General features: G+C 38.6%; 1 protein-coding gene across 11 annotated transcripts in view; it reads right to left on the bottom strand.

The window, feature by feature from the left end:
• Positions 1-25,583, bottom strand: part of NEXN (nexilin F-actin binding protein) — a 50,533-nt gene that overhangs the window by 24,278 nt on the left and 672 nt on the right. For 3 of the 11 annotated variants that reach the window (XM_072834165.1, XM_072834161.1, XM_072834166.1), the window contains exons 2-6: positions 23,913-23,993; positions 2,283-2,361; positions 657-848; positions 389-467; positions 154-302 (exon numbers count right to left, since the gene is read on the bottom strand). In XM_072834165.1, coding sequence (XP_072690266.1) covers positions 154-302; positions 389-467; positions 657-848; positions 2,283-2,309 — 447 coding nt within the window. In that variant the 5' untranslated portion in view covers positions 2,310-2,361; positions 23,913-23,993. Of the gene's footprint in view, positions 1-153; positions 303-388; positions 468-656; positions 849-2,282; positions 2,362-23,912; positions 23,994-25,173; positions 25,341-25,583 lie in introns of those variants that run through there. The other 8 variants (XM_072834162.1, XM_072834167.1, XM_072834170.1 and 5 more) reach the window with 5 other exon arrangements.

Here is a 25,583-nt window from a genome sequence, read left to right as displayed (position 1 = left end):
TTTGATAATAAGAATTTGTACTTAACATCTTGTTTTTAAGTTAGCTATTTAATAGGTCTATGTTATATTAAACTATTTTAGTTAGGCAATGCACTGATGAGTTTTACTCTGTACAATTAGTTTCTGAAGCAAATACCAATATTTAGTATATACCTGCTCAGCCCTTTTTGCTAATTCACGTTGTATCTTCCTCTTCTCTAACATGTCCTGCTCAATCCTGCGTCTTCGTTCCTCCTCTGTCCTCTTTCTTTGTTCCTCTTGTCTTTGTTTCTCCATTTCAGCAAATCTACCTTTAACAGTTCCTAAGAACATATGAAACATGTCTGATATTTTGCCACATTTCCGTTTTTTGCAATTTCATTTACGATTTACTCCTCAAGCTTCTTACCTGTTAGCTTTGGGACATAAGCCTTTTCTACTTTAGAAGATACCTCTTCCTCATCATCAGAAGCAAGCATTTCTTTAATCTAAGTGGTTAAATAAATTAATATGAGCATGTCCAAAATTTAGACTAAATTATACACAAAGAGATCGAAGTTAACTTATAAATACAGAAAATTATTTCACTTAAGATTAAAATATGGTTAATGTGAATAAAGCTTAAATTAAAAAGACAAAAATGAATTTTGCACAAGAATAAAATAAAATAAGATAACCTCCTGCTTTCTCCTGTTCCATTCTCTCTCTCTAATATATTGTTCTTTTCTTCTTTGTTTTTCATCTCTAGATCTCCTTTGATTTCTTTCTTCCCTGGCTCTCTGCATGGCTTCAAACTTATCCTTTACATCGCCCTTGCCAAGTTTTGGCACATAGGTTTTTGGGACAGGTTTAGATGAAGAAAGCAGAATCTTCGTTAGAAGAAAATAAAGAGAAGACAGTTAAAAAAAAAGTAAGGAAGAAATCAGGTAAAGATAGATTAGAATAAGCAATATAAGAAATATTTATTGAAACAGAAAACAGAAATGAGTTTGAAACATTTGTACAATCATAATCAGATTACTTTCTAAAGTCTAAGTATAAAACTTAGAAAAAACGAATAAAAACTATACTAATATAAAGAAGTTCCATTTTGTACGTGTGTTCCACTGAAGCCAAAGGCTTGTAAAATATAAAAATTGAATATCAGATTCTAATTTAAAACAATATGTTTTCCTACACCATTATTAAAGATTCAGTTTTTACATCTCTAGACTTAAAAGATACCAGGACTAATTTCAATAAGTTAGGTGAAGGTGAAAAAAAAGCAAAAATGTAGGCCTTAAACCTTAAAGCCTAATTTATATACCAATGCTCTTGCTTATTTCCATATCAAATATGAGTAAAACTGAAGGGCAGTCCTTTATTTCCATGTGTGGCTGAGGTGGCCAGGGTCTTTGCATACAAGCAGTGATTTATACGTTGTTACTACTGCTGTACTGCCCATCTAGAACTTCTGTCAACCAACGTTAAAAATGGGTAAAAAGGCTGTATCATCACAAGTAGGCTGAACTCTAAGATGGCAAAAGAGCTTCCCAGGAAAGGAGGAATCTAGTAAAGACGGAGAAAAGATTCCCTCCACTCTAAAACCAGGAAAGCCAATTATTTTCATCATTTTGAAAATAAGGCTGATCCCTAAAATGTTCCAGTAAATAAAATGTCAGTGCCTTCAAAACACCAAACCCTTTTTTCCTAGTGATAATGGCAAATTACTTATTAATCTGTGGCATACCCAACCTCTATTTTATTATCATCTTATGGGGTCACTGGCCATTTAAGGTTTTTTTTTTTTAAACTTCAGTATGCTGGGGTTGTCAGCATGATGAGCTCTTCCTACTACACACAACTCTCAGAAACTACAGCCAAGAACCAGAAAAAAGCCAAGAGAAGTTTTACTGCAGCTGCTGTAAGAAGTAGCTAAGAAGGAGCCTCACCCGAGAGTGAATTACTGCTTTCCCCTAAGGATATATATCAAATCTTTTTTTTTCAAATCTGCTTTTTTAATACTAAAAAAATAACTTCTACGACTTATCAAGGTATTAAAATTCTACTTAAGATGCTAGCCATCACATCCACTTCACAATCATTTACAAATTTAATAATTATGTTTCCAAGATTAGAATCCATGTGAAAATACTGGGCCCAAAAACAGCCTGTGAATTTTAGCTCTTACGTTTTCTATCCTGACACCATGTCATTATGAACTTCTAGCTATGACCTTTCCACCTAACAGATGCCCATTCAGCAGCTCTATAGTCAATCCTACGTTTCCTCCATTTTTTTTTTATTAAACATTTGAGACTTACCTCTGCTTTTTGGGAAATATCATTCATGTTTGCTATATGTGGTCTCAGGGTGATTTTGGAGCTTTGTAAATTTTTGCACCTGAAAAAAATATATTAGTATTGAGTAAGAATTTTTAATGACTTAATTTTTAATAAGCTATGTATTTTTGTAAACATGAACAGCATGTTAATTGCTTCTCAAAAAATATTGGCATAATCCGGGGAAGTAATAAACTGTAATAACTTTCAGCTCCTCTTCCCAAGATTCAGGGTATAGAAGGTATAAGGCACATGGTATTAAAAGATCCTTGTAGGGGCATCTGGATGGTTCAGTTAGTTGAGTGTCTGACTCTTGATTTCAGCTCAGGTCGTGATCTCAGGATCTTTGAGATCAAGCCCTGTGACAGGCTACACATTCAGCACGGAGTCTGCTTGAGTTTCCCTCCCTCTACCCCTCCCCCTGCCATGTTCGCTCCCTCTCTCTCTCTCTCTCTCTCTCAAATAAATAAATCTTTTTAAAAAATCCTTGTAAATTTATGGTTCAGAATAGTTTGGTGAATGTATCAAGTGCACTTGCAAAGGATTTGTATTCTGCAGTTATTGGTTGTAATATTCTATAAATATCAACTAGATCAAGGTAGTTGGTTATTTAGATATTCTGTGTCTTTACTAATTTTTTTTTATGGCCTAGCTCTTCTAAGTTTTCAACTATGTAGAATTGTCTATTTCTTCCTTTAATTCTGTCATCTTTTTCATGTAATTTCTAGCTCTTTTAAGTGCATATGCATTATAATCATGATATCTTCTTTTTTAATTGACTCATCAGTATGAGTCTCATTTTATCTCATTGTCTTGAACTTCTCTGATATTAAAATAGCTGCACCAATTTTCTTTAGTCTGCATGATATATAATTTTCTAGCCATTTACATTCTTTTTTAAAAAAACTTTTTTTTAAAGATTTTATTTCCTTATTAGAGAGAGAGAAAGAGAGAAGCAGGCTCCCTGCTGAGCTGAGAACCTGACACAGGGCTCAATCCCAGGGCCCTAGGATCATAACCTGAGCTGAGGGTAGATGCTTAACCGACTGAGCCACCCAGGTGCCCAGCCATTTACTTTCAGCCTACATTTTTATATGTTGAGTACATCTCTTGGACATAGCATAAAATTGGACTTGCCTGTTTGAAAAATCAGTTCTAATAATATCTTTTAATTACAGCATTTAATCCATCAGCATTTAATGTAATTATATATATGAACGGACTTAAGTCTACCATTTCACCATTTGTTTGCCTCTTTTTTTCTTCCTCTATTATCCTTTCCCTGCCTACATCTGAATTGAGTAATTTTTAGAATTTTATCCATTGGTTTAAAAAAAATCAACAGCTTTACTAAGGTATAATTAACATACGATAAACTACACTTTTTAAAAAGTGCTCAATTTGATAAGTTGACATATGTATGTACCTGTGTCACTATCACCACAATCAATATATACATTACCCCCAAAAGTTTTCTCAGACCCCTGAACTCCTTTCTTTTCTTGCTTTTCCTACCCCCATCCTCAGGCAGGTACTCTTTTGATCACTGTAGATTAAATTTTCTATAAATGGAATCAAATAGTATGTACTCTTTTGTCAGGCTTCTTTACCCAGCACAATTATTTTGAGATTCATCCATGTTGTTACATATGTCAACAGTTCATTCCTTTTTAGTACTATTATTCCATTGTATGAATATACCACAATTTGTTACCCATTCATCTGCTGATGGACATTTGGGTTGTTTACAGCTACTATTACATAATGCTGCTGTGAATATTCATGTACAAGTCTTTGTATGAACATATGCTTTTTTAATTTCTCAATAAAGAATAATGGCTAGGCCTTATAGATGTTTAACATTTTTAGAAATTGCCAAACTGTTTTCTAAATGGTTGTACCATTTTATCTTCCCACCAAGATACTTTCCACTTGGTATTAATTTTAGACATTCTAAAAGTGTGTAATGATATCACATTATGGTTTCAGTTTACATTTCCCTAATAACTAGTGCTATTGGACATCTTTTCATACATTTCTTTTCTACTGCTAAATATTCTTTGGTGGAAGTATCTGTTCAAATCTTTTGCCCATTTTGTTACTGAATTATTTTCCATTAAGTTTTCTTTTTTTTTTTAGAGATCTACTTATTTTTTATTTTAGAGAGAGTGAGGAAGCCCAGGGGTGAGGAGGAGGGAAGGGTAGAGGGAGAGAGACTGAGAGAATCCCAAGCAGACTCCCTGCTGAATACGGGGCTCAATCTTACAACCCTGAGATTATGATCTGAGCTGAAATCGAGTCAGATGCTTCACCAATTGAGCTACCCAGGTGCCCCTATTTCCCATTAAGTTTTGAAAGTATACATTCTGGATACAAAAACCCAGATCAGATGTATAATTTGCAAAGATATTCTCCCAGTCTTTAGTTTCTTTTAATTTTCTTAACAATATCTTTGGAAGAGGAGAAGTTGTGCATTTTGATAAACTCTATTTTATCAATTTTTAAAAAATAATTTGTGTTTTTCTTGTTGTACTGGCCTAACCCACAATCACAAAGAACTTATTCTACATTTACTTCTAAGAGTTTTATAGTTTTAGGTTTTGCATTTCGGTTTTTGATCCATTTGGGGTTCATTTTTGCATATGGCAAGAATTCACTTTTTTGCATATGGATAACAATTTTCCCAGGACCAGTTATTTAAAAAAATGTATCCTCTCTCCACTGAAATCCTTCTTGCACTTTCGTCAAAAATCCATTGACCATACATGAGTGGGTCTATTCCTGGACTCTGTTCCATCAGCCTGTCTTTCTTGATGTCAAGAAACAGTATTTTTCTTTCATTCTTTTTTTAAACTACAGTCGCTATGCCACATCTTGGTATCTTGATTAGAGTACTAGTTTTTTTTTTTTTAAGATTTTATTAGATGGGGAGAGACCTTGAGTGGGAGGGAGGGGCAGGAGGAGAGGGAGAAAATCCCAAGCAGATGCCAAGCTGAGTGGAACCTGATGTGGGGCTCAATCCCAGGACCCTGAGATCATGACCTGAGCCGAAATCAAGAGTGAGATGCTTAACCATCTGAGCCACCCAAATAACCAATTAGTATACTTTATAATGAGCCTTGAAAAAGTTAGTGTAACTCTTTGTTCTTTTTTAAGCTTGTTTTGACTATCCTAAGTCCTTTGAACCTCACAAGTTTTAGAATCAAGTTGTCAATTTCTGTAAAAATGCCTGAGGTTTTGATTGGGATTGCACTGAATCTGTTGTGACATCTTGAGTCTTCTGATGCATGAATTCTCCATATTTTTACTCTTATCTATATAAATCCCCACTTACTTACATATTCTATAATTTTTTCTCAGAAATGTTCTGCAGTTTCCAATATGCAGGTCTTCCACATTTTCTGCGAGATTTATCTGTAAATCATTCCATATTTGTTGATGTTATTTTTATGACGTTATTTTTTATATTTAACTTGTTGATCATGTGTTGCTAGTAGACAGAAATATAATTTATTTTTGTATTCTGATCTTATATCATCCTGCCTGGCTAAAGTTCCATTGGTTTTTTTGTACCTTCCATTAGGTTTTCTACATATATGATTATATCTATGTACAGATGCCTGTACTGGCTATAGAACCTTCGATACAAAGTCAAATACAAGTAGGGGGAGTAAACATCTGCCTTGTTCCTGATCCTAGGATGAACATGTTTAGTCTTTTACTATTAAATATGATTTTAGTTACAGATTTTTCTTAGATGTCCTATTTGAGATGAAGTTTCTTTTTATTCCTGTTGTGCAATAGTAATCTCAGGAATGCAGAATTTAATGCTTTTTCTCTATCTATTGAGATAATTTTTATTTATTTTTATTATAGCATATTATTTTATTTTCAAATGTTAAATTGACTTTACATTCCTAGGATAAACTTCATTTGGTCATGATGCATTATCCTTTTAACATACCAATAAATTCAATTTGATAAAATTTTAGGTTTTGCATCCATGTTTATGGGAGATACTGGTCTGTAGTTTTCTTTTTTTGGAACATCTGTTTTTGTTAACAGAGTAATACTGGTCATATAGAATGAGTTGGGAAGTATTTCTTCTTTAATTTTCTGTAAGACCTCATGTAGAATTGATATCAACTTTTTCCTTAAATATTTCCAGTGAAGCCATTTTGGGTTAAAGTTTTCTCTCTGGGAGAAGACAGTATGATGGAGGTAGATGGGGGATTATTCCATGTAATTATTAATAAGGTCCTAACTTCTGCTGTTCAGTGGGCTTGTGGTTGCTTATTACATTATTAGCAATACTTTCCTAATAAAAGCAGGCCATGCGTGACTGTGTGTCATTACCAAGGTTTGTGAGTAATCTAATTCTGTGTGCCTGAAATAAATAAACAGCTCGAGTCCTGAGCTCTTACCTGAGTCATTCCATCATATCTAGAATTTCCTATTAAGTATTTATTATGTAACCAACAAAAACTTACCCTTCATTCTCATAGCTTCTCAAACCTCAGAGCTATTTCTGGTTCATTCTTCTTTTAGATCTCTTACATTATGATAGATTGTCAAGATTTGTGAATGTTTCTTTCAAATTTGTTCACATATATTACTTCACTATTTCCAATGCCTCCATAATAATACAGATGAGCCTTTATCACCTCACACTTTGATTATAACAATTTGATAATCAGACCTACATCCAAATTTAAATTTTGTGCTTCCTAGTTAGGATTAGATAACATATGTGAAAAATTCTAGAATAATACCTAACATTAGTAGCCACCTATAATTTTGATAATTTCATTATTCAAGTAGTCTCTCTCACTACCATTTTTATCCTCTTCAGTAAAAACTTATATTTCCTGGGGCACCAGGGTGGCTCAGTTGGTTAAGTGGCTGCCTTCTGCTCAGGTCCTCAAACAAGTCCTGGGATGCAGCCCCACATCCAATCAGGCTTCCTGCTCAGCGGGGAGTCTACTTCTCCCTCTCTCTCTCCCTCTGCCCCTCCCCACTGCTCATTCTCTTTCTCAAAAAAATAAAATCTAAAACAAAAACAAAACCTACATTTCCTGGCCAGTGAGCACATATTAATATATTTGTGTAATCTAAAATAGTAATACCAAAGGGTATGAGGAAACTTTAAGCAATCTTACATAGGATTATAGGGATTGATAAACTTAGCTGAATTGGCCAGAGGGAAATTCAAGTGCCCCCCCCCCACCTTTTTTTTTTTTTTTTTTTTTTTGGTGATGAAATGAAAGAAAATTGTGTGGTTTGGTGATGGTGAAAAATTAGCCTGTCAAGAGTAGTCCTGGAGAATAAATGAATCAGCTACCTTCATTTAATTTTTAAAAAATCTTCAAATTATATCTTGACTTATTTATAGATTCAGAATAAGTTTAATTTTTAAATTTAGTAAGAGTAAAACCAGTTAAAATGGTTTTTTAAATGTCATTTCAGTATTCTGAGCTCTCATTTTGAAATTCTGAAAATTTGAATAAGTACTAACTTTAACTTTTTTGAATAAAATATAAGCAAGGAATTCTGAGTTTGCTCTGCTCTTCATTTTGAGGATAAAAAAGTTGTAGCAAAATAAGTTTATTGGTTTTTTTGTCTTACAGAACTGTCTTAATTAAGGTGTAGGTTACACACCAAACAGGACTCCTCTTAAATAGTTTTACGTTAGAGAAAAAAATTTCAAAATCAAGCCGGCAAATATCTACAAGATTCCTTTTTTAAAAAATTCTTTTTAAGGATTTTATTTTTTAGAGATAAGAGAGGGAGAGAGGAAGCACAAGCAGGGGTAGAGAGGGAAAAGTAGAATTCGCACTTAGCACAGAGCCCGATGCAGGGCTTGACCTCACAACCCTGAGATCACCACCTGAGCTGAAATCAACGGTCAGATGCTCAACCGACTGAGCCACCAGGCGCTCCAGGACTCCTTTATAATTTTTAAAAGGTGTGACTCTGCCTGGTAGAAACAACATATTCCAATTGCTAACACCAGTGTCTTTCTGTGCTAAAGTTAAAGGTATGAATTTGACAACATTTGGTTCATTAACTTCACATGAAATAATTCTATTCCACAGTCCTTGGTTGTATTGTCTTATCAAAATCACTCATATATCCTTTGATCACATATGAATAAAATGATGATGATAATAATCCAAGCTAACATTTATGGAGCCTTTACTGTGCAGGTAATCTGCCAAGTAGTTAACAAGGATTATTTCATCCATTCCCCTCAACAATCCTTTAAGGTAACTATTATCAAACCCTCTCTCAAAATTTCCAAGCCCCATAATTGTTAAAATTCTTAAAATATGGGCAACCTGGGTGGCTCAGTGGTTTAGTGTTGCCTTCAGCCTAGGGCGTGATCCTGAGGACCCGGGATAGAGTCCCATGTTGGGCTCCCTGCATGGAGCCTGCTTCTCCCTCTGCCTCTCTCTCTGTGTGTCTCTCATGAATAAATAAATAAAATCTTTTTAAAAAAAATTCTTAAAGTATTAAGGCAAGAAGAACGTCTTTGAGTTTATCTAATAGGTTTTAAGTCTGTAAATTGTTAAAGATGGGAAAACTGAGACTTAGAAAGTTAAGGAGCTTGCCCAAGAGGACACAAATAATGACTGGTGGACACGGGATAAAAACAGGCAGTTTGACTATAGAGTCTGCATTCTTACTGTGTTATGCTAATGCCAAAAAAAGCAATACAACTGGTGTGTCAGAGGGAGGGGAACACCAATTAGCTTATAAGGCTTAACCTACCAGTGTAATCAACAGAACCTTTAATCAAATCATTTGAGAACCATAATTCTGAGCAGTAGAAATATAGTGGAAGCTTAAAAGACATGTATTCTCTACATTTAATGAACCTGTAGTCTTTAACTGGCAACTGGCAGTACAACATGGTGCTGGTATTTTGCCCCATGTGAGCACACTTTTTATTTAAGCAAGTTTATTTCCTTTTAAATTGATTTGCACTAGCAGTTACTCTCTTAGAATTATTTGGACTTGGGGTGCTTGCTTGAATGGAGCAGTTGAGTGTCTGCCTTTGGCTCAGGTCATGATCTCACAGCCCTGGGATCAAGCTCCATGTTGAGCTTCCTGCTTAGAAGGGAGTCTGCTTCACCCTCTTCCTTCTCCCTCCCCTCCCCCTGCTCTTGTGCACATGTGTGGTTCTGTCTCTCTCTCTCAAAAAAAAAAAATTACTTGGAGTTAAGGAAATCACCAAGTTAGATTATTAAATGATTCTCAAGGAGTGAATGAAAAGAAGAGAACTCTGCTGGTTGTGGTTTAGAATTCATTTAGTGAATTCATTCACATGTGATTAAGTCAGGTACTGTTTTCTCTGATTTTAAAAGTGTCCAAGTCAGCAACATGCAATGTAGCATTCCTACTGTTGTAATTAATGATAGTGAAGAATCAAGTAACAGTATTCACATGTATGTCATTCTCTTAAGGAATGACCTACCATCATTCTGCTAAATTGCCAAGAGTATAGAAGGCTTCAGGATTATCTAACAGAACATTATTTAACAGTGTACTCCTATTGTAGCCAAATTCACTTTTAATTGTATAATGACAGAATTTTGGTTTTATGAGGGATTTTTAAAGTATATAGGATTCCAACAAAGTCATGACATGGATTCAGAAATGTTCAAAACTCATTTGAGTGTCATACATGTTAGTGAAGCTGAACACTGAACCATAAATTCATCAAAGAAGTTCCTGTGGGAGGGAATCCAACAGTATTGACATTTAGTCAAGGAATGGCTCATTATGCTTTCTAAACTGCAGCAGAAAAGTTTTCAGTTTCTTTAAATCCTCTCCTTTACATCTCCATCTTCACTCCACAATGCCCTGACTACTCAGGCCCTTCCTCCCAGAAAGGCACAATGACATGCAACTCAGCCCAAACTGCCTCACTCTCATATATCAACCAACTTGGGACCATTTTTGGACTAAATAATAGCTGCTTAATATGTAAATGATCATATTTTTTGTGGTGCAATGTGTATTTTGATTTAAAAATTCTAGACCATTAATATACAGAAATTTGTTGCATTTCTATTCACTAATAACAAAGTAGCAGAAAGAGAAATTAACCCCCCCCCAAAAAAAGAAAACAACCCCATTTTCAACTGCACCAAAAAGAATAAATACCTAGGAATAAATTTAACGCAGGAAGTTAATTTTTGTGTATGCTGAAAACTGTAGGACACTGATAAAAGAAATTGAGGATAACACAAACAAATGGAAAGGTAGATAACGTTCATGGATTGGAAGAATGAATGTCATTAAAACATCCAATACATACTCAAAGCAATCTATAGATTCAATGTAATCTGTATCAAGATAGCAATAGCATTTTTAATAGAACTAGAACAAATAATTCTAAAATGTGTATGGAGCCACAGAAGACCTCAAATAGCCAAAGCTATTTGTTCTATTTCTTGAGAAAGAAGAACAGAGTTGGAGGAATCACAATCCCAGATTTCAAAACATATCACAAAGCTTAGAAATCAAAACAGTATGGTACTGACACAAAAAGAAAAACATATAACGATAGAACAGGATAGAGAGCCCAGGAATAAATCCACACCTATATGGCCCATTAATTTACAACAAAGAAGGCAAGATTATACAAGGGGGAAAATACAGTCTTTTTAATAAATGGTGTTGGGAAAACTGGACAGCTACATGCATAAGAATGAAACTTGTCTTTCTTATACCATACACAAAAGTATACTTGAAATGGATGAAAGACTGAAATGTGAGACCTGAAACTATAAAATTCTGGGAAGAAAACACAAGCAGAAATCTGTTGGAAATGGTCCTTAGCAACACATTTATGGATATGTCTTCTGAGGCAAGGGAAACCAAAACAAAAACAAACGATTGGGACTACACCTCCAGCAAAGGAAACCATCAACAAGACAAAAAGGCAAACTGCTGAATGGGAGAAGATATATGCAAATGATATATGCAATAAGGGGTTAATACGCAAAATATATAGTTTCTACAACTCAACACCAAAAAAACCCAAAACAAAACACAATCTGATTGAAAGATACACAGAAGACCCAAATAGACATTTTTTTCAAAGACGTACAGAAATTCAACAGATAGGAAAAGATGCTCAACATCACTAATCATCAGGGAAATGCAAATCAAAACCACAGTGAGATATGATCTCACCCATCAAAATGACTAAGTATCAGAAAGATAAGAAATAACAAGTATTGGTGATGTAGAGAAAACAACCCTAATTCACTGGTGGGAATTCAGTGGTGGGAATGCCACTGTGAAAAATGATATGGAGAGTCCAGTGCTTGTCATTCTAATTGTCATATGTAATTCAAAAAGATATGTGTACCCCTTTGGTTACTGTAGCATTATTTACAATAGTGTCCCTCAATGGGTGGATGGATAAAGAAAATGTGAAGATACACACACACACACACACACACTGGAATATTACTCAGACATTAAAAAAAAGAATGAGATCTTGCCATTTGGGACAACATAGATGGGTTTACAGAGCATTATGCTAAGTGAAATAGATAAGAGAAAGACAAATACCATATGATTTCACCTACACGTGGAATCTAAAAAACAAATGAATAAACCAACCCCATAAACTCTTAAAAACCAAGAATAGTTGCCAGAGGGGAGATAGGTAGAGGGATGGGCCAAATATATAAAAGGAATCAGAAAGTACAAACTCCAGTTATAAAATAAATAAGTCACAGGAATGAAAAACACTGTATAGGGAACACAGTAAATAATACTGTGTAACATTGTATGGTGACAAATGGCAACTACACTCCTCCTGGTGAGCATCGAGTAATGAACAGAATTGCTGAATCAACATGTTGTTCACCTGAACCTAATAGAACACTGGTAATTACACTTCAATTTTTAAAATTGCATATACAGGTTCAATTCTGTCATAATTTTTCATAAAACCCCCTCTTACACAAAAATTTCCAAACTTACATATTTTTAAATTTGGCAAAAGGTCAATAAAAATATATTTTGAAGTCTTCCAAAATATTCCACTAGAGCTTTTGTTGCTTAAGGACCTTTGTTGCAAATGTTCAGAATTATATCCTGATGACACTTTCTCAGTAAACTGATGGTTTTTTTTTTTAATAAAGATTTTATTTGACAGAGAGCACAAGCAGGAGGAGTGGCAGGCAAAATGAGAGGGAGAAGCAGGGAGCCCAATGCAGAACTTGAATCCAGGACCCTGGGATCATGACCTGAGCTCAAGACAGACACTTAACTGACTGAGCCACCCAGGTGCCACCTGTTGACTTTCTAAACATGTGAAGACAACTGTGATGGTGGAGGAAGCACTGTAGTTAGAGCCAGAAAACTTGTATTAGGGTTTCTGTTTGGGTTATTAGATGCATGGTTTTAGACAAGCCAGTTTACTTCTGTGAACTTCAGTTCTATATATAAAATTAGGAACAATAATGCTTTTCTCATTACATTGCCCAAAAAACGCAGTTCCCTCCTTCAGAACGTCAATACTGCATCTGACATTCTCAACCACTCCCTTCCTCTGAAATCTCACTCCTTGACTGCTCCCTCCTTGTTCTTCCCCCACCTCTGACCATTCCTTCCATTCTCCCCGAGGGCCCCTCTGGCTTTCTCACTTCTTGGATGTTGCATGCCCACGTTTCAGTCTCTGCCCGTTTCTTCTCACTCCACACTTTTCACTGAGTGATGTGATACATGCTGTAGTTTAAACTGCCTCTTTAGCCCCACACCTTCCTCCCCCTCGATTACCCACAGGGAAACACTGGCACACCTCAAGGACTTTGCACAGCTAGCTCCCTCGGCTTGAAGTTCTGCTCATTCCCTTATCTCTTCGCCGACTCCTACTCGTCCTTTAGGTCTTAGTCATTTTTCTCCAGGAAGTCTTCCTGGACTCCGCAAGACTGGACTATGTGCTTCTCCTGTGTGTCTCCGTAGCATTGCCATGCTTACCCCGACTCTGGCGTTCACCCCAATGTGTGGTAACGAACCACTTTCTTGATGACCTTCTCTATCAGAATGTGAGCTCTTTGAGAGCAGAGACTGTAGCTTTTGCACTACTGTATCTATACAGCCTGTGGCACATGCCTGGCATACAGAAGACACACAGAATAATTGTTTGCTGCATAAGTCAATCCTACCAACTTCAAGGTGAAGCACTTTATAAACAGTTAAGGACTGTCTGAATATAATGTATTACTATCATTATGATCTTCATTATGCAGCAATATGATATAAACAGAATATACCATTTATTACACAAATATTTATTAAGCATCTGCTGTGTGCCAGGCATTCTGCTAAGCATTGAGAAATACAGCATTAAATAGACTCCCTAGCCTCATGCTGTTAGCAGTCTCTTGGCCAAAACTCTCAACAAAAGCCTCAGAACAGGATTTTTAATGGTTCAGTCAGTTTTACTATCTGCAGACACAGGTAAGGTTCTTTTTTTTTTCTTTTATTTAAGATTTTAATTTATTTATTCATGAGAAACAGAGACGCAGAGGGAGAAGCAGGCTCCATGCAGGGAGCCCAACACTGAGTCTCCAGGATCATGCCCTGGGCCGAAGGCGGTACTAAACCGCTGAGCCACCCAGGCTGCCCTCTAAGATTCAACTTTCTTTTTTTTTTTTAAATTAAGATTTACTTATTTATTCATGAGAGTCACAGAGAGAGAGAGAGAGGAGACACAGGCAGAGGGAGAAGCAGGCTCCGTGCAAGGAGTCCAACATGGGACTCGATCCTGGGACTCCAGGATCACGCCCTGGGCTGAAGGCAGATGCTTAACCACTGAGCCACCCAGGCGTCTTCTTTTTTTTTTTTTTTTAAAGATTTTATCTATTCATGACAGACACACAGAGAGAAGGAAAGAGACAGTAGAAGGAGAAGCAGGCTCCCTGTGGGGAGCCTGATGTAGAACTTGATCCCAGGACCCTGGGATCACGACCTGAGCCAAAGGCAGATGCTCAACCACTGAGCCCTCTAGCCATCCCTCGTCTCCCAGATTATAGAAAACTGGTTCCTTTCTAGTGCCTACCTCAATGCCTATTAAATAATAAATGATAATTTAAAATAAACCCCAAAAGCCATCATGGAAAGATTTTTAATATCCATGTAGTAATCATCAAAACTGAGATGTCTAAAAAATCTGATTCCTTTGGCCCAGCTTTTATTTCCTTAATGAATTGCCTGTACTTATTTTAAAATCTGCTATTGGACATTTATAGATTTTCAAATTAATCTTTTAGGAATATATTCTCGAAATCCAAAAATGCATTCAATCTTAGGCTAATTTTATCATTGCCTCCCACCTTCATGCTTTTCCATGTTATTAGTCAACATTTCACCTGCTAGTCTATAAACTCCTGTGGAATTTGCTGGTTTATTTGGAGCAGAGACCCCAGGCCTTCCTTCAATTTCATATAATTAGTTACCAGAAATACTCATGCATTTAGTATTCACATGTATTACTGTCATTTTGATTAATAAACCTACAAGATGAGAAGCTATATATAAAATTCAAAATATTCACTTTAACAGTTTTCTCTTCTTCAGAATCCTGATAAAAAGTCTTTGCAATAGGTTTCAGCATCCAAGTGTGGTAAGTACATAAAGCTGCCTCAGTTTCTATACAGAAGCTTTTCTTTTTTTAAGATTTTATTTATTTATTTGACAGCAAGATAAAACCAGCAGGAGGAGCAGCAAAGGGAGAAGGAGAAGCAGAGGGAGAGGGAGAAGCAGGCTCCCCGTTGAGCAGGGAGCCGGGTACAGGGCTCAATCCTAGGACCCTGGGACCACGACCTGAGCTGTAGGCAGACGCTTAACTGACTGAGCCACCCTGGTGCCCAGAAGCTGCTAATGCAGTTTCTTCAAAGTTCTTAACTCACACATATTGTCAGAATAATGATTTTAAATATGCATTATTAGTAAAATAAGGTTTTTAAAAGTTCCCTAGTAGCTTCTAGCCACAATCCCTTTGATTTCTAATAGGGTAACAATTCACTTTTTCTGTCTTCATCAGGTGCCCTTACTCAACTACTGCATCCCCTACCCCTCCATGCTCCCCAACTCTGGTCTCTCACTCCAGCTCTGAGGATATTAACTGCATGGTGCATCACGCATCACAATTAAAATTTTCATCTGGGCTTGTTAGGCCTTCTGCAGGCTCCCTCAGATCTGGTTTCCTTTACCTCTTCCCACTCCTTCAACCTCTCACCTAGCATACACATTCAGTAGCTCATTTCTACCTCCAAGAGGATTGTTTCTTTTTTTATTTCTATTTATTTGAGCAATCTCTATACTCATCATAGGGCTCAAGCTCCAGACTTTGAGATCAAGAGTCACAAGCTTCTCCATCTGAGCCAGGTGGCACCCCCTTCCAAGACATTTCTTAAGCCACTTTCTTATCAATGAAGTATTTTCCCAAACTAAGTTAATAGAAGTGGTGATTTTCTCCACTAAACCCTGAGCATGAATGTTCTCTCTCCTTCAGTCTCTGACATCTCTAAATGTGCTTAGGCCTCTAGGTATACCTGGCATAAACTTTTAAATTTTTTATATGGTTAAACATCCCAGACATATCAGTCTAGTCTATCTTCTTTAGCTTTTTATTATGGAAATTTCAGACATATACAATATTAGAGAGACTAATACAACATACCCTCATATACCAATCAAGAAGCTTCAACAATTACTTGCTTTTTCCATCACCTTCAACATTACAGGCCGTTTCACTTATTTTGTACATCTATTTCAGCATAAGGCCCCAGTACTCCACGGATGCCTTAAGTCCTACACAGCCTAAGTACCATGCAGTACATCCTCCTATTCCCTCGGAAATATGTGCAGAATCAAACTCCGAAATTCTTGCCTTTTATTCTCTCTTGGAAAGAATTTAAAGTAATACTCAAAGAAAATTGCTGAGTTCTCACTTGATGAAATCATTAATAAAATTAAGTTACATATGTAAATAAAATGTAGGGATTTTTTTTTTTTTAAAGCTACAGTACAGGAGGACCCCTGGGTGGCTCGGTGGTTTGGCGCTGGCCTTCCGCCCGGGGCGTGATCCTGGAGTCCCGGGATTGAGTCCCACATTGGGCTCCCTGCATGGAGCCTGCTTCTCCCTCTGCCTGTCTCTCTCTCTCTCTCTGTGCGTGTGTCTCATGAATAAATAAAATCTTTTTAAAAATTTAAAAAATAAAAAATAAAAATAAATAAAGCTACAGTACATCACAGGACAACCTGGAATCTCTATACTGAATAAAGGAGAAGAGTGGAAACTAACAACTGAGTCCCTAAAATGGGCCACACAGTAGGTGGTTTGCATGTTAGTCCACACATTTAGAGGTTAGGAGTATGAAAGAAGTAAAAATAAATGGGAAGAGATGAAATTAGCTAAAATGAATATTTATTCATTTAAGAAACTCACTGAACATCTTTCTACAATGTGCTAGACACAGTACAGTGTAAGGCACTAGAAAGATGACAAGATGAATAAAATCTTGTTTGTTTGTTTTTTTTTAAGGGAGTATGTGGGAGGGGGAAGGGAGGGAGAAAATCTTAAGCAGGCTTCACGCCCAGCACAGAGGCCAGCACAGGGCTCAATCTCACAACCCTGAGATCATGACCTGAGCTGAAATCAAGAGTTGGATGCTAAACCAGCTGAGCCACCCAGGTGCCGCTAAAATATCTCTTTTTATGGAGCTCAGTCTAGATGGGATAAAAGATAATTACCAATATAATGAGGCTAACATTTTTAGTTAGAAAGTGATTCATTTAAATAACATCTGAAAATGTGAACACATATAAAAATAAGTTCTCTGTTAAAAATGCCTCTAGTAGAAGAAAGGCTATGAATTAGAGGAATGGTTATCAAACTTTATGAGCTCAGGGCTTAATGTCTGGACCATACTGAGAAGCCTTTGAGAACTTTTTAATAGATTATATCTACAGCTATTTGATATATTGTAAATTAAAACACTCTTTCCACTCTTCATCTTTACTTAGTATAGAGACTCCAGGTCTTTCCTGCAAAGCACTGCAGCTTTAAAAAAAAAAACAAAACAACTCTTACATTAAAAAAAAAACCGTACATTTATATGTAATTTAATCTTATTAATGACCTCATCAAATAAGAACTTACCATTTTTTGAGTAGTTACTTTTAAAGTCTTCCGAAGAAGATAGTAACAAACCCATTGTATACTAACAAAAATATTTTATGAAAAATAATTTTCAAAATTAAAAAGAATAAGAGTGGCATTGTTTTATTTTTTTTTTTGCACATCTCTCTAATTCTGGCTCAATAAAAGGCACATTCTCACACCTGCTTCTGCTTCAAACTATTGTGATATGTTGTTTTGACTGAAGTATTCAAAGATATGGCCTCATAAAGATACGTAATTAGGAAAGGAAGGACTTCATGGGCCCCTGGAGGGTCTTGGAGACTCCCAGGGTTTTGTTTTTTTTTTTATTCATGAGAGACACAAAGAGAGAGGCAGAGACACAGGCAGAGGGAGAAGCAGGCTCCCTGCAGGAGCCCGATGCGGAACTTGATCCTGGGACCCCAGGATCACGACCTGAGCAGAAGGCAGAGGCTCAACCCCTGAGCCACCCAGGCATCCCAACTCCCAGGGATTCTAAAACCATATTCTGAGATTGGCTGAATTATAGGAAAGAAGATTGTATCAAATGTCAGTTCTCATTCAACAAAGGGAGTCATTGGACTGAGCACTGCCTCACTGTTTTAGAATGCTAAATGAAGTATTTGAATGACTTAATTCCTATAGTCGGTAACCTGAACGCCAAAGGATTTTATATGGGGAGGGAATCTCACAGTCTTTGCCTAAATCTAGTATTAAGTGGATTTCCCATCCGCTGCACAGGCGGGTGTGATGTCCTTGGCCACCTTCAGGGGGCAGCAGCAACACAACAATTGAGCCCCTCCGCACAGTTCCAAGGGTTTAAGACCACAGGAGAGCCAGATGAATTGTTATCAAGAATGAGAAAAAAAAAAAAAAAAAAGGAAAAAAAAAAAGAAAGAAAGAAAGAATGAGTAGAGAAAAAAATACCAAAGGATAAGGCTAAACACGTAGCTCATCAACAAGAGCTTGGTCATAATAAAGAAGGCTGGGATGATGAAGGGCTTTAACGGTTCCATTCTAACACAGCAATCATTCATGTCAAATGAAGACAACAGAGTACCCATCATAGGTTCCAGAAACTATACTGCAATATTACTATAGCCTATAGCATATTACCGTAGGATTTATTAAAGGTTGTATGTTTTTTCAAATTTGACACATTGGGTCTGTATTACAATACAGCATTTTTGTGAGGAGAACGTAGTTTGTACAGACATCATGCATGTCCACGGAATACAAAATGTATGAAATAGCCTTTGAAATCAAGTAGATTTGTTGGGAGAAAGAGATGGAACCACACATAATTATAACACAAAGTATGAGGCGCTATAATAGCATATATACAGGGCTATAGAAACATGGAAAAGTTGTGGAAAAGACAATGGTGGGGGGATCCCTGGGTGGCGCAGCAGGGTAGCGCCTGCCTTTGGCCCAGGGTGCGATCCTGGAGACCCGGGATCGAATCCCACATCGGGCTCTTGTTGCATGGAGCCTGCTTCTCCCTCTGCCTGTGTCTCTGCCTCTCTCTCTCTCGCTCTCTCTCTCTGACTACCATTAATAAATAAAAATTAAAAAAAAAAAGACAATGGTGGGATGAAGGAGAGGGTTGGAGCTAGGAAAAGTTACCCAGAGATGGTGACATTTGATTTAGACCTTGAAAGATAAATAGGATTTAAGAAAAATAGGATTTCACCCATGGAGACAAAAGCAGTAACATGAACAAAAACACCAGTGCCTGATGACCCACTGCCAGTTTAGAGAGCTGTAAGCTGGCCAGCAAACCCCGGGGTGAAACCAGAAAGACAGGCTGGGCACGCAGACTGGGAAGATTCCTAAATGTTCTATTAAGAAAGTTTAGACTTGATCTTACAGGCAATGAGGATGCAGAGAAGGATTTTTTAAAAATAAGAATGTGAATCAGAGATGTATTCTTAGAAAGAAAAAGCACTCTGACAGGCGTACAGAAAACTGAAGTAAACAGGGGAAGATTACAGGCAAGAGGACAAGCAGAGTGCATCACGAATGAAAAGTTGGAAGAGACGTTTTCGAAGTGGAATTGACAGGACATGGCAACCCATTCACCCCCTGATTTAACAAGTGTCTATCAATAAGCCAGACGCTATCCTGGGCTGTGCAGGGATGGAAGTGAACCAAAAGGCAAAGGCCCTGCTTCCAGGGAACCTACCTGGTAGGGGGGTTACTACCGCAAGAGCTCCGGCCAATTAGATTTGGACAGGGAGAGGAGAGAAGAGGAATACCGTGAAGAATTAATTAACTCGACGGTTCTCATTTCAGCGAATAAGTTGGCAGTTACCATTGATTGTCATTAGGCTTGACAATGTGTTTGAAGGGTCAGAAAAGGAGTTTAGTTTTGAACAGGTTTTACTACCTGTCAGAATTACATCTGGGGTCTGTTCAGATGTGGGTAAGAATAGGATTTTGGGAGCTCATTATCTCAGGACCTTAAAGATCACTCAGTCTGGGGCGCCTGGGTGGTAGAGATACTTAAGTGTTGGAGTCTTGGTTTCAGCTCAGACCCATGATCTCATAGGTCTCGGGACTGAGTCCCGGTGTTGAGCTCTGAGCTCAGCAGGGAGTCAGCCTGAAGATTCTCTCCCTCTGCCCCTCCTCCCACAGGCGCGCGCGCGCGTGTGCACACACACTCTCTCTCTCAAATAAATCTTTAAAAAAAAGAAAAAAAAAAAAAGGATCATTTAGTCCAACCCCTTCATTTACCATATGAACAGGAGGCACAAAGAGGTTTAGTGATTTATACAGGTTGGAAGCTGTTCAGAGAACAAGGAACTAGACTCCAAGTTTCTTGACTTACTCAACTACTCATTTCACTTTATCATTCACCATTTTTACCTAATTTAAGTACACAAGACATACATATATATATATATATATATATATATATATATATACACACACACACACAAAATATGCCCAATGATAATATTAATACTGGTATCCATAGGCATAGCAAATAGTAAAATAAGCTTCAAGAAGCTTTTGAGAATGACTTAACAGCCTGATAAAATGTGTTTTAAGAATAGAGTATAATTTGGGGCTGTTATAATCTCCAGGTTGAATATTAAGGTATTAAGCTCAAGCTGTGAGACAATATGTAAGTCTCATAGTAGGAGGTAACATTAAGTACGACAGATCTAAAACTATGCTAGTATTTCTGTTCTAGAATTTCACTGGATCTATTTTGACCTCTATATCTTCTAAATTTATTTTCCTTGACTTTTTAGACATGCAATTAAAATATTTCAAGATAACAACGCAGGCACCAAGAAAAGAATTTTTAAATCATAGCTATCATTTAAAATAGCTGTTTCATTGTGTTAATGTGTTATCTCCTTTCTCAAGGAATAGCACTGTCAAGCCTGACAGCTTTAAATCTGCAGTTCATTAAACTCAAGTAAATTCTTTGTCTCAACTTTTAAGATTTTATATTTTAAGTTTTACTTATTTGAGAGAGAGGGTGCATGAGAGAGCATGAACAGTGGGAGGGGCAGAGGAAGAGGGGAAGCAGACTCCCCACTGAGCAGGGCTTCCTGTGGGGATCCAACCCAGGACGCCAGAATCATCACCTGAGCCAAAGGCTCAAAGCCACCCAGATGCCCCTTTAAGATTTTAGAACAGTTAACTATATGCTACAAGTAAATGTTAAGACCTATCTCTGGGGCGTCTAGTTGGCTCTGGGGCGCCTGGGTGGCTCACTTGGTTAAGTGTTTGCCTTTGGCTCAGGTCTGATACCCAGGTCCTGGGATCAAGCCCAACATGAAGCCCTGCTCAGCCGGGAGTCTGCTTCTCCTTCTTCCTCTCCCTCTGCTTATATTCTCTCCCACCCTCCCGCCTGCTCTCTTTCTCTCTCTCTCAAATAAATAAAGTCTTAAAAAACATACACCCTATCTCTTTAGTCTTTGGAACAAACACTGTTTTGAGCTTCATAAAATGTGAGCCTAAATTTTTATCACTTTTCACTATAGCAGAAATACACCCTTAAAAACAAAGTAAGTTCATTACATTTAGTTAATGAAAATTATAATCTTATACTTCAAAAATGTTATAAAACCAGTTATAAACTTGTCACAATTCAAAAATATTAAATTAGATCCTATTTCATCTATTTGAAATAGTGAGATGCTTTTTCGCACCAATAAACAACTCCTCACTGATGACCAAGAATCTCATTTTCAACCTGCTTTGCCATTCTCCTGTATTAATAATGTAGAACACTTTACACTCGTACAACTGTATGTGACAATCTTCAAAGAACGTTCATCACACTATCAGCCCATTAAAAGAATGCTGCTCTTCTCTGTTCTTTTTTTTTTTATTTTTTTAAATTTATTTATGATAAGCACACAGTGAGAGAGAGAGAGAGAGACAGAGAGAGACAGAGAGAGGCAGAGACACAGGCAGAAGGGAGAAGCAGGCTCCATGCACTGGGAGCCCGACGTGGGATTCGATCCTGGGTCTCCAGGATCACGCCCTGGGCCAAAGGCAGGCGCCAAACCGCTGCGCCACCCAGGGATCCCTCTTCTCTGTTCTTTATCCTTAGTGTCTCACACAACAAGGACACAGTACAAACTCAATTCATATTTGAGTGAGTGGATAACAATAACCTAACGGGAAAACTGATCCAGAGACAGTCCAAATAAAAGTCATGATTAACATTTCCAGGGACGCCTGGGTGGCTCAGCGATTGAGCATCTGCCTTTGGCTCAGGTCATGATCCCGGGGTCCTGGGATGGAGTTTAGCATCGAGTTCCTGCAGGGAGCCTGCTTCTCCCTCTGCCTGTGTCTCTGCCTCTCCCTGTGTGTCTCTCATGAATAAATAAAATCTTAAAAAAAAATTCTCCAAAAAGAGGGCTGATGATGAGGATGCATAAACGAATGAATAGAAAATAAAATGGAGTGGATTTACATTACACTAGGTCTCCTGAAAACCAGAAGCTGGTTTTCAAAGCACACGGACATGGTAGCATCTGGAGGAGGCTGGGCAAGTGGACACAGCCTTTCCCTGGAGGCCACAGCTGGGAATGGGCAGACCTGAGCCTCCAAACCAAGGGAGGCTGTGGAGGCAGACAAGGACCAGGAGTTATTCCTCTTTATGGCCAATGTCTAGGGGTCAAAAAACTCTCCTCAACACTTCTAGGATGCAGAAAGTTGAGGATTATTTTAAGAGTTCCTAGGAAAGATTTCTTTCCCAGAAATACCTACCCGATGCTAAAATCCCAGCAGTCAAAATATTTTAGTTAGCCCTACGCAGTCTCTTCCAGCTCCAACTGACACTAGCAATTAGAGTCAATGAACGTTAACCTCTTCTTCTCATTCCCAGGATATTAAAAAAAAAAAAAAACTATGTATTTGAGAGACAGTGAGACAGAGCATGAGATGGGGGAGGGTCAGGAGGAGACGCAGACTCTCTGCTGAGTGGGGAGGCCGATGTGGAGCTCGATCTGGGGGCTCAAGGATCATACCTGAGCCAAAGACAGATGCTTAACCGACTGAGGCCCCCAGGAGCCCTCCATGACCTAACTGGAATAGATCTACACCACTTAAAGTCCAGGTTCCAGGGGATCCCTGGGGGGCTCAGCAGTTGAGCTTTGCCTTTGGTTCAGGACATGATCCTGGGGTCCAGGGATCGAGTCCCACATAGGGCTCCCTGCATGGAGCCTGCTCCTCCCCCTGCCTATGTCCCTGCCTCTCTCTCTGTGTCTCTCTCATGAACAAATAAATAAAATCTTGAAGATAGATAGATAGATAGATAAATAAATAAATAAATAAATAAATAAATAAATAAAGTCCAGGTTCCTAATGCCGGGGCCATACTTGCCTCACACTCACACCAAGGGCCTGCATGCTCTAGAGTCCAGGGTCAGGTGAGTTAACGCAAGGTAGTGTCAGTGACAGGTGACAAAGTGAGTCGCAAGATAACGGGGGAGCGGAGACGGTGTCAAAGGGGTGTGTGCACCCTGACGGGGAGGCACCACTTAGTCCCAGGGTACTGTTGCTGTGCAGAAATGACCTAGTTCTTCAAGAGAGGCTGGAAATCCATATTTTTATCATAAAATGTACCAATTTTTAAAGTGGGGCTTTGTGGCTGAAGGTGGCTTTCTGGCCGCCAATCTGTGGCCCCTGATCAAAAGGAACAGGCGGCGCTGAGAAAAACGGAGAGACAAAGAGAGGCCTAGTTTGGCCTGAAAAGAAGGAGGCCACAGTCAAAGGGGAGGAAAGGACATGAAAGAGGCACAGAAAGGAAGATGGAAGTCAAATTTCACCAACTTCAAAATGTGGCCTAGGGAGCCGCAATCTGTCTTCTAATCTGACAGGAGAAGGAGAGAACAAGAAGGAAAAATCAAAGGGGTGGTGGGGGGGAAGAGGAGGTGCTGAGCACTTACTGGATGGCAGACACCACACCAGGGACTTGTGGCCACGCAGTTCCGCTGAGGTTCGGCAATGCAAGGGACAAGATCCTGTGCCTGGAGGGAAGAAGAGGAACTACATCGAAACACTAACAGTATGCGTGTCACCTTTTGGAAGCCCCCTTTTCCATTCTCGATCATTTGTGACCATACATTTATTATGGTTATGTTAACTTTAGAACAAAAAAACGTCCATTTTACGGGAAGCTAAATAAGTTGGATTTCAGGATAAAAATGCGCTCATCCTAGAGTGTATGTAGAAAGTATACGGCCCTAAGTCCAGCCAAACCATGCACTGAATATTAAAACAGAAGAGGAAAATACAACATTCCAAGTGTATGTAAATAACACGTAATTTTGCAATCACAAAGCCAGAAGAGAACGTGAAAGGAACTCTGCAGGTGATACAGATCACAAGCTGATTAAATAAGAACAGAAATACGTGAAATTGTTAATGTTGTAGGTCGTTCTCCTAAATTATAAAGCTGACTGCCAGGATGTTGCTTGTGTGTAGATGGCCTACATATCATAAAATGTACTGACTCCTCTCGCCCATAAAACTTTTAGACATCTGCCTCTTCCGTACTTTCCAACATTTACTACTTTGTTTTCTTTCTTGCAGGCTTGTGTTTTCATTTAAACAATACCTTTATGTGCCTTTAGGGCAGTTCAAAAATAACAGGGTTTTTTCCCCCCCTCTAAATGAAGTATGTCATTTTAGGTCACTCTAAATCCCCAATTAATCTCTTCCAAATATACATACTCAGTTTTCATTTTGTTCATAAATGAAACCCTAACCTGAATACCTCAAGTGTAATTTCAGGGGAAAAATACTGTTCAAACGCCTAGATAACGCATTCCTTTGTTGATGCTAAATATAGCCACCTCAGGATGACATACATTTTGACAATGATGGGCCTTACATATCAAACTCTCAAAAATAGCACAGGTTCCATTGAAGGTGAGCAAGAAAAATTGCCGTTCACTACAGCTCAGCCTCAAGTGGATTCATAAGTGTGAATATTAACACTAATTACACCCACCCTGTACGGAGGGGAAGCTGGATTTGAAGGAATTGTGTCGGGGTCTCGCTTAGGGCTCCTTACAGGAGTCGTTGCACATAAACACACAGTTCCCCACGTTGCTCTTTGAATTACTCCACTCAAAACAGAAAACATCTTCCAAAACGGGGGGGCGGGGGCGCTAACTGCTGTGAGGAAGCATCTTGTTAACTAACCCGATTAAATAACCCGAGTCCACGAGTCCACGTGCCCTGAGCACCTCGCCCCTCCTTCCGGGTCATCAGGCCTGTCCCTAGCACACCTGCAACCCAGGCCCAGAGTATTTTGAGGTTGGTGGTGGTTTCCTACGCCCGTTGCTTGAGCTGTTCGAGGACTGGGGGGCATCACCAGCGCCACCCCATCCCGCCGTGCGTGGATCCGTGGACAAGGCGGGCTGAGCGCGGCGTGGAGCTGGCTCTTCTCGGAGCCCCGGTGCGCCCCCGCCGGACCCCCCCCCACCCCGCCGGACCCCCCGCCGGGATGCGGCCCGCTCACTCTCCGGCCACCGCCCCCCGCCCCCACCCCCACCCCTTGTTCGCGCTACGGTCCCTCCAAACACACACGGGGGCCGGGGGTCGGGGGGGGG

The sequence above is a fragment of the Canis lupus genome, chromosome 8 (genome assembly GCF_048164855.1).
Source record: "Canis lupus baileyi chromosome 8, mCanLup2.hap1, whole genome shotgun sequence".
NCBI classification, from domain to species: Eukaryota; Metazoa; Chordata; class Mammalia; order Carnivora; family Canidae; genus Canis; species Canis lupus.
This window is presented reverse-complemented; position numbering and strand designations above follow the sequence as displayed.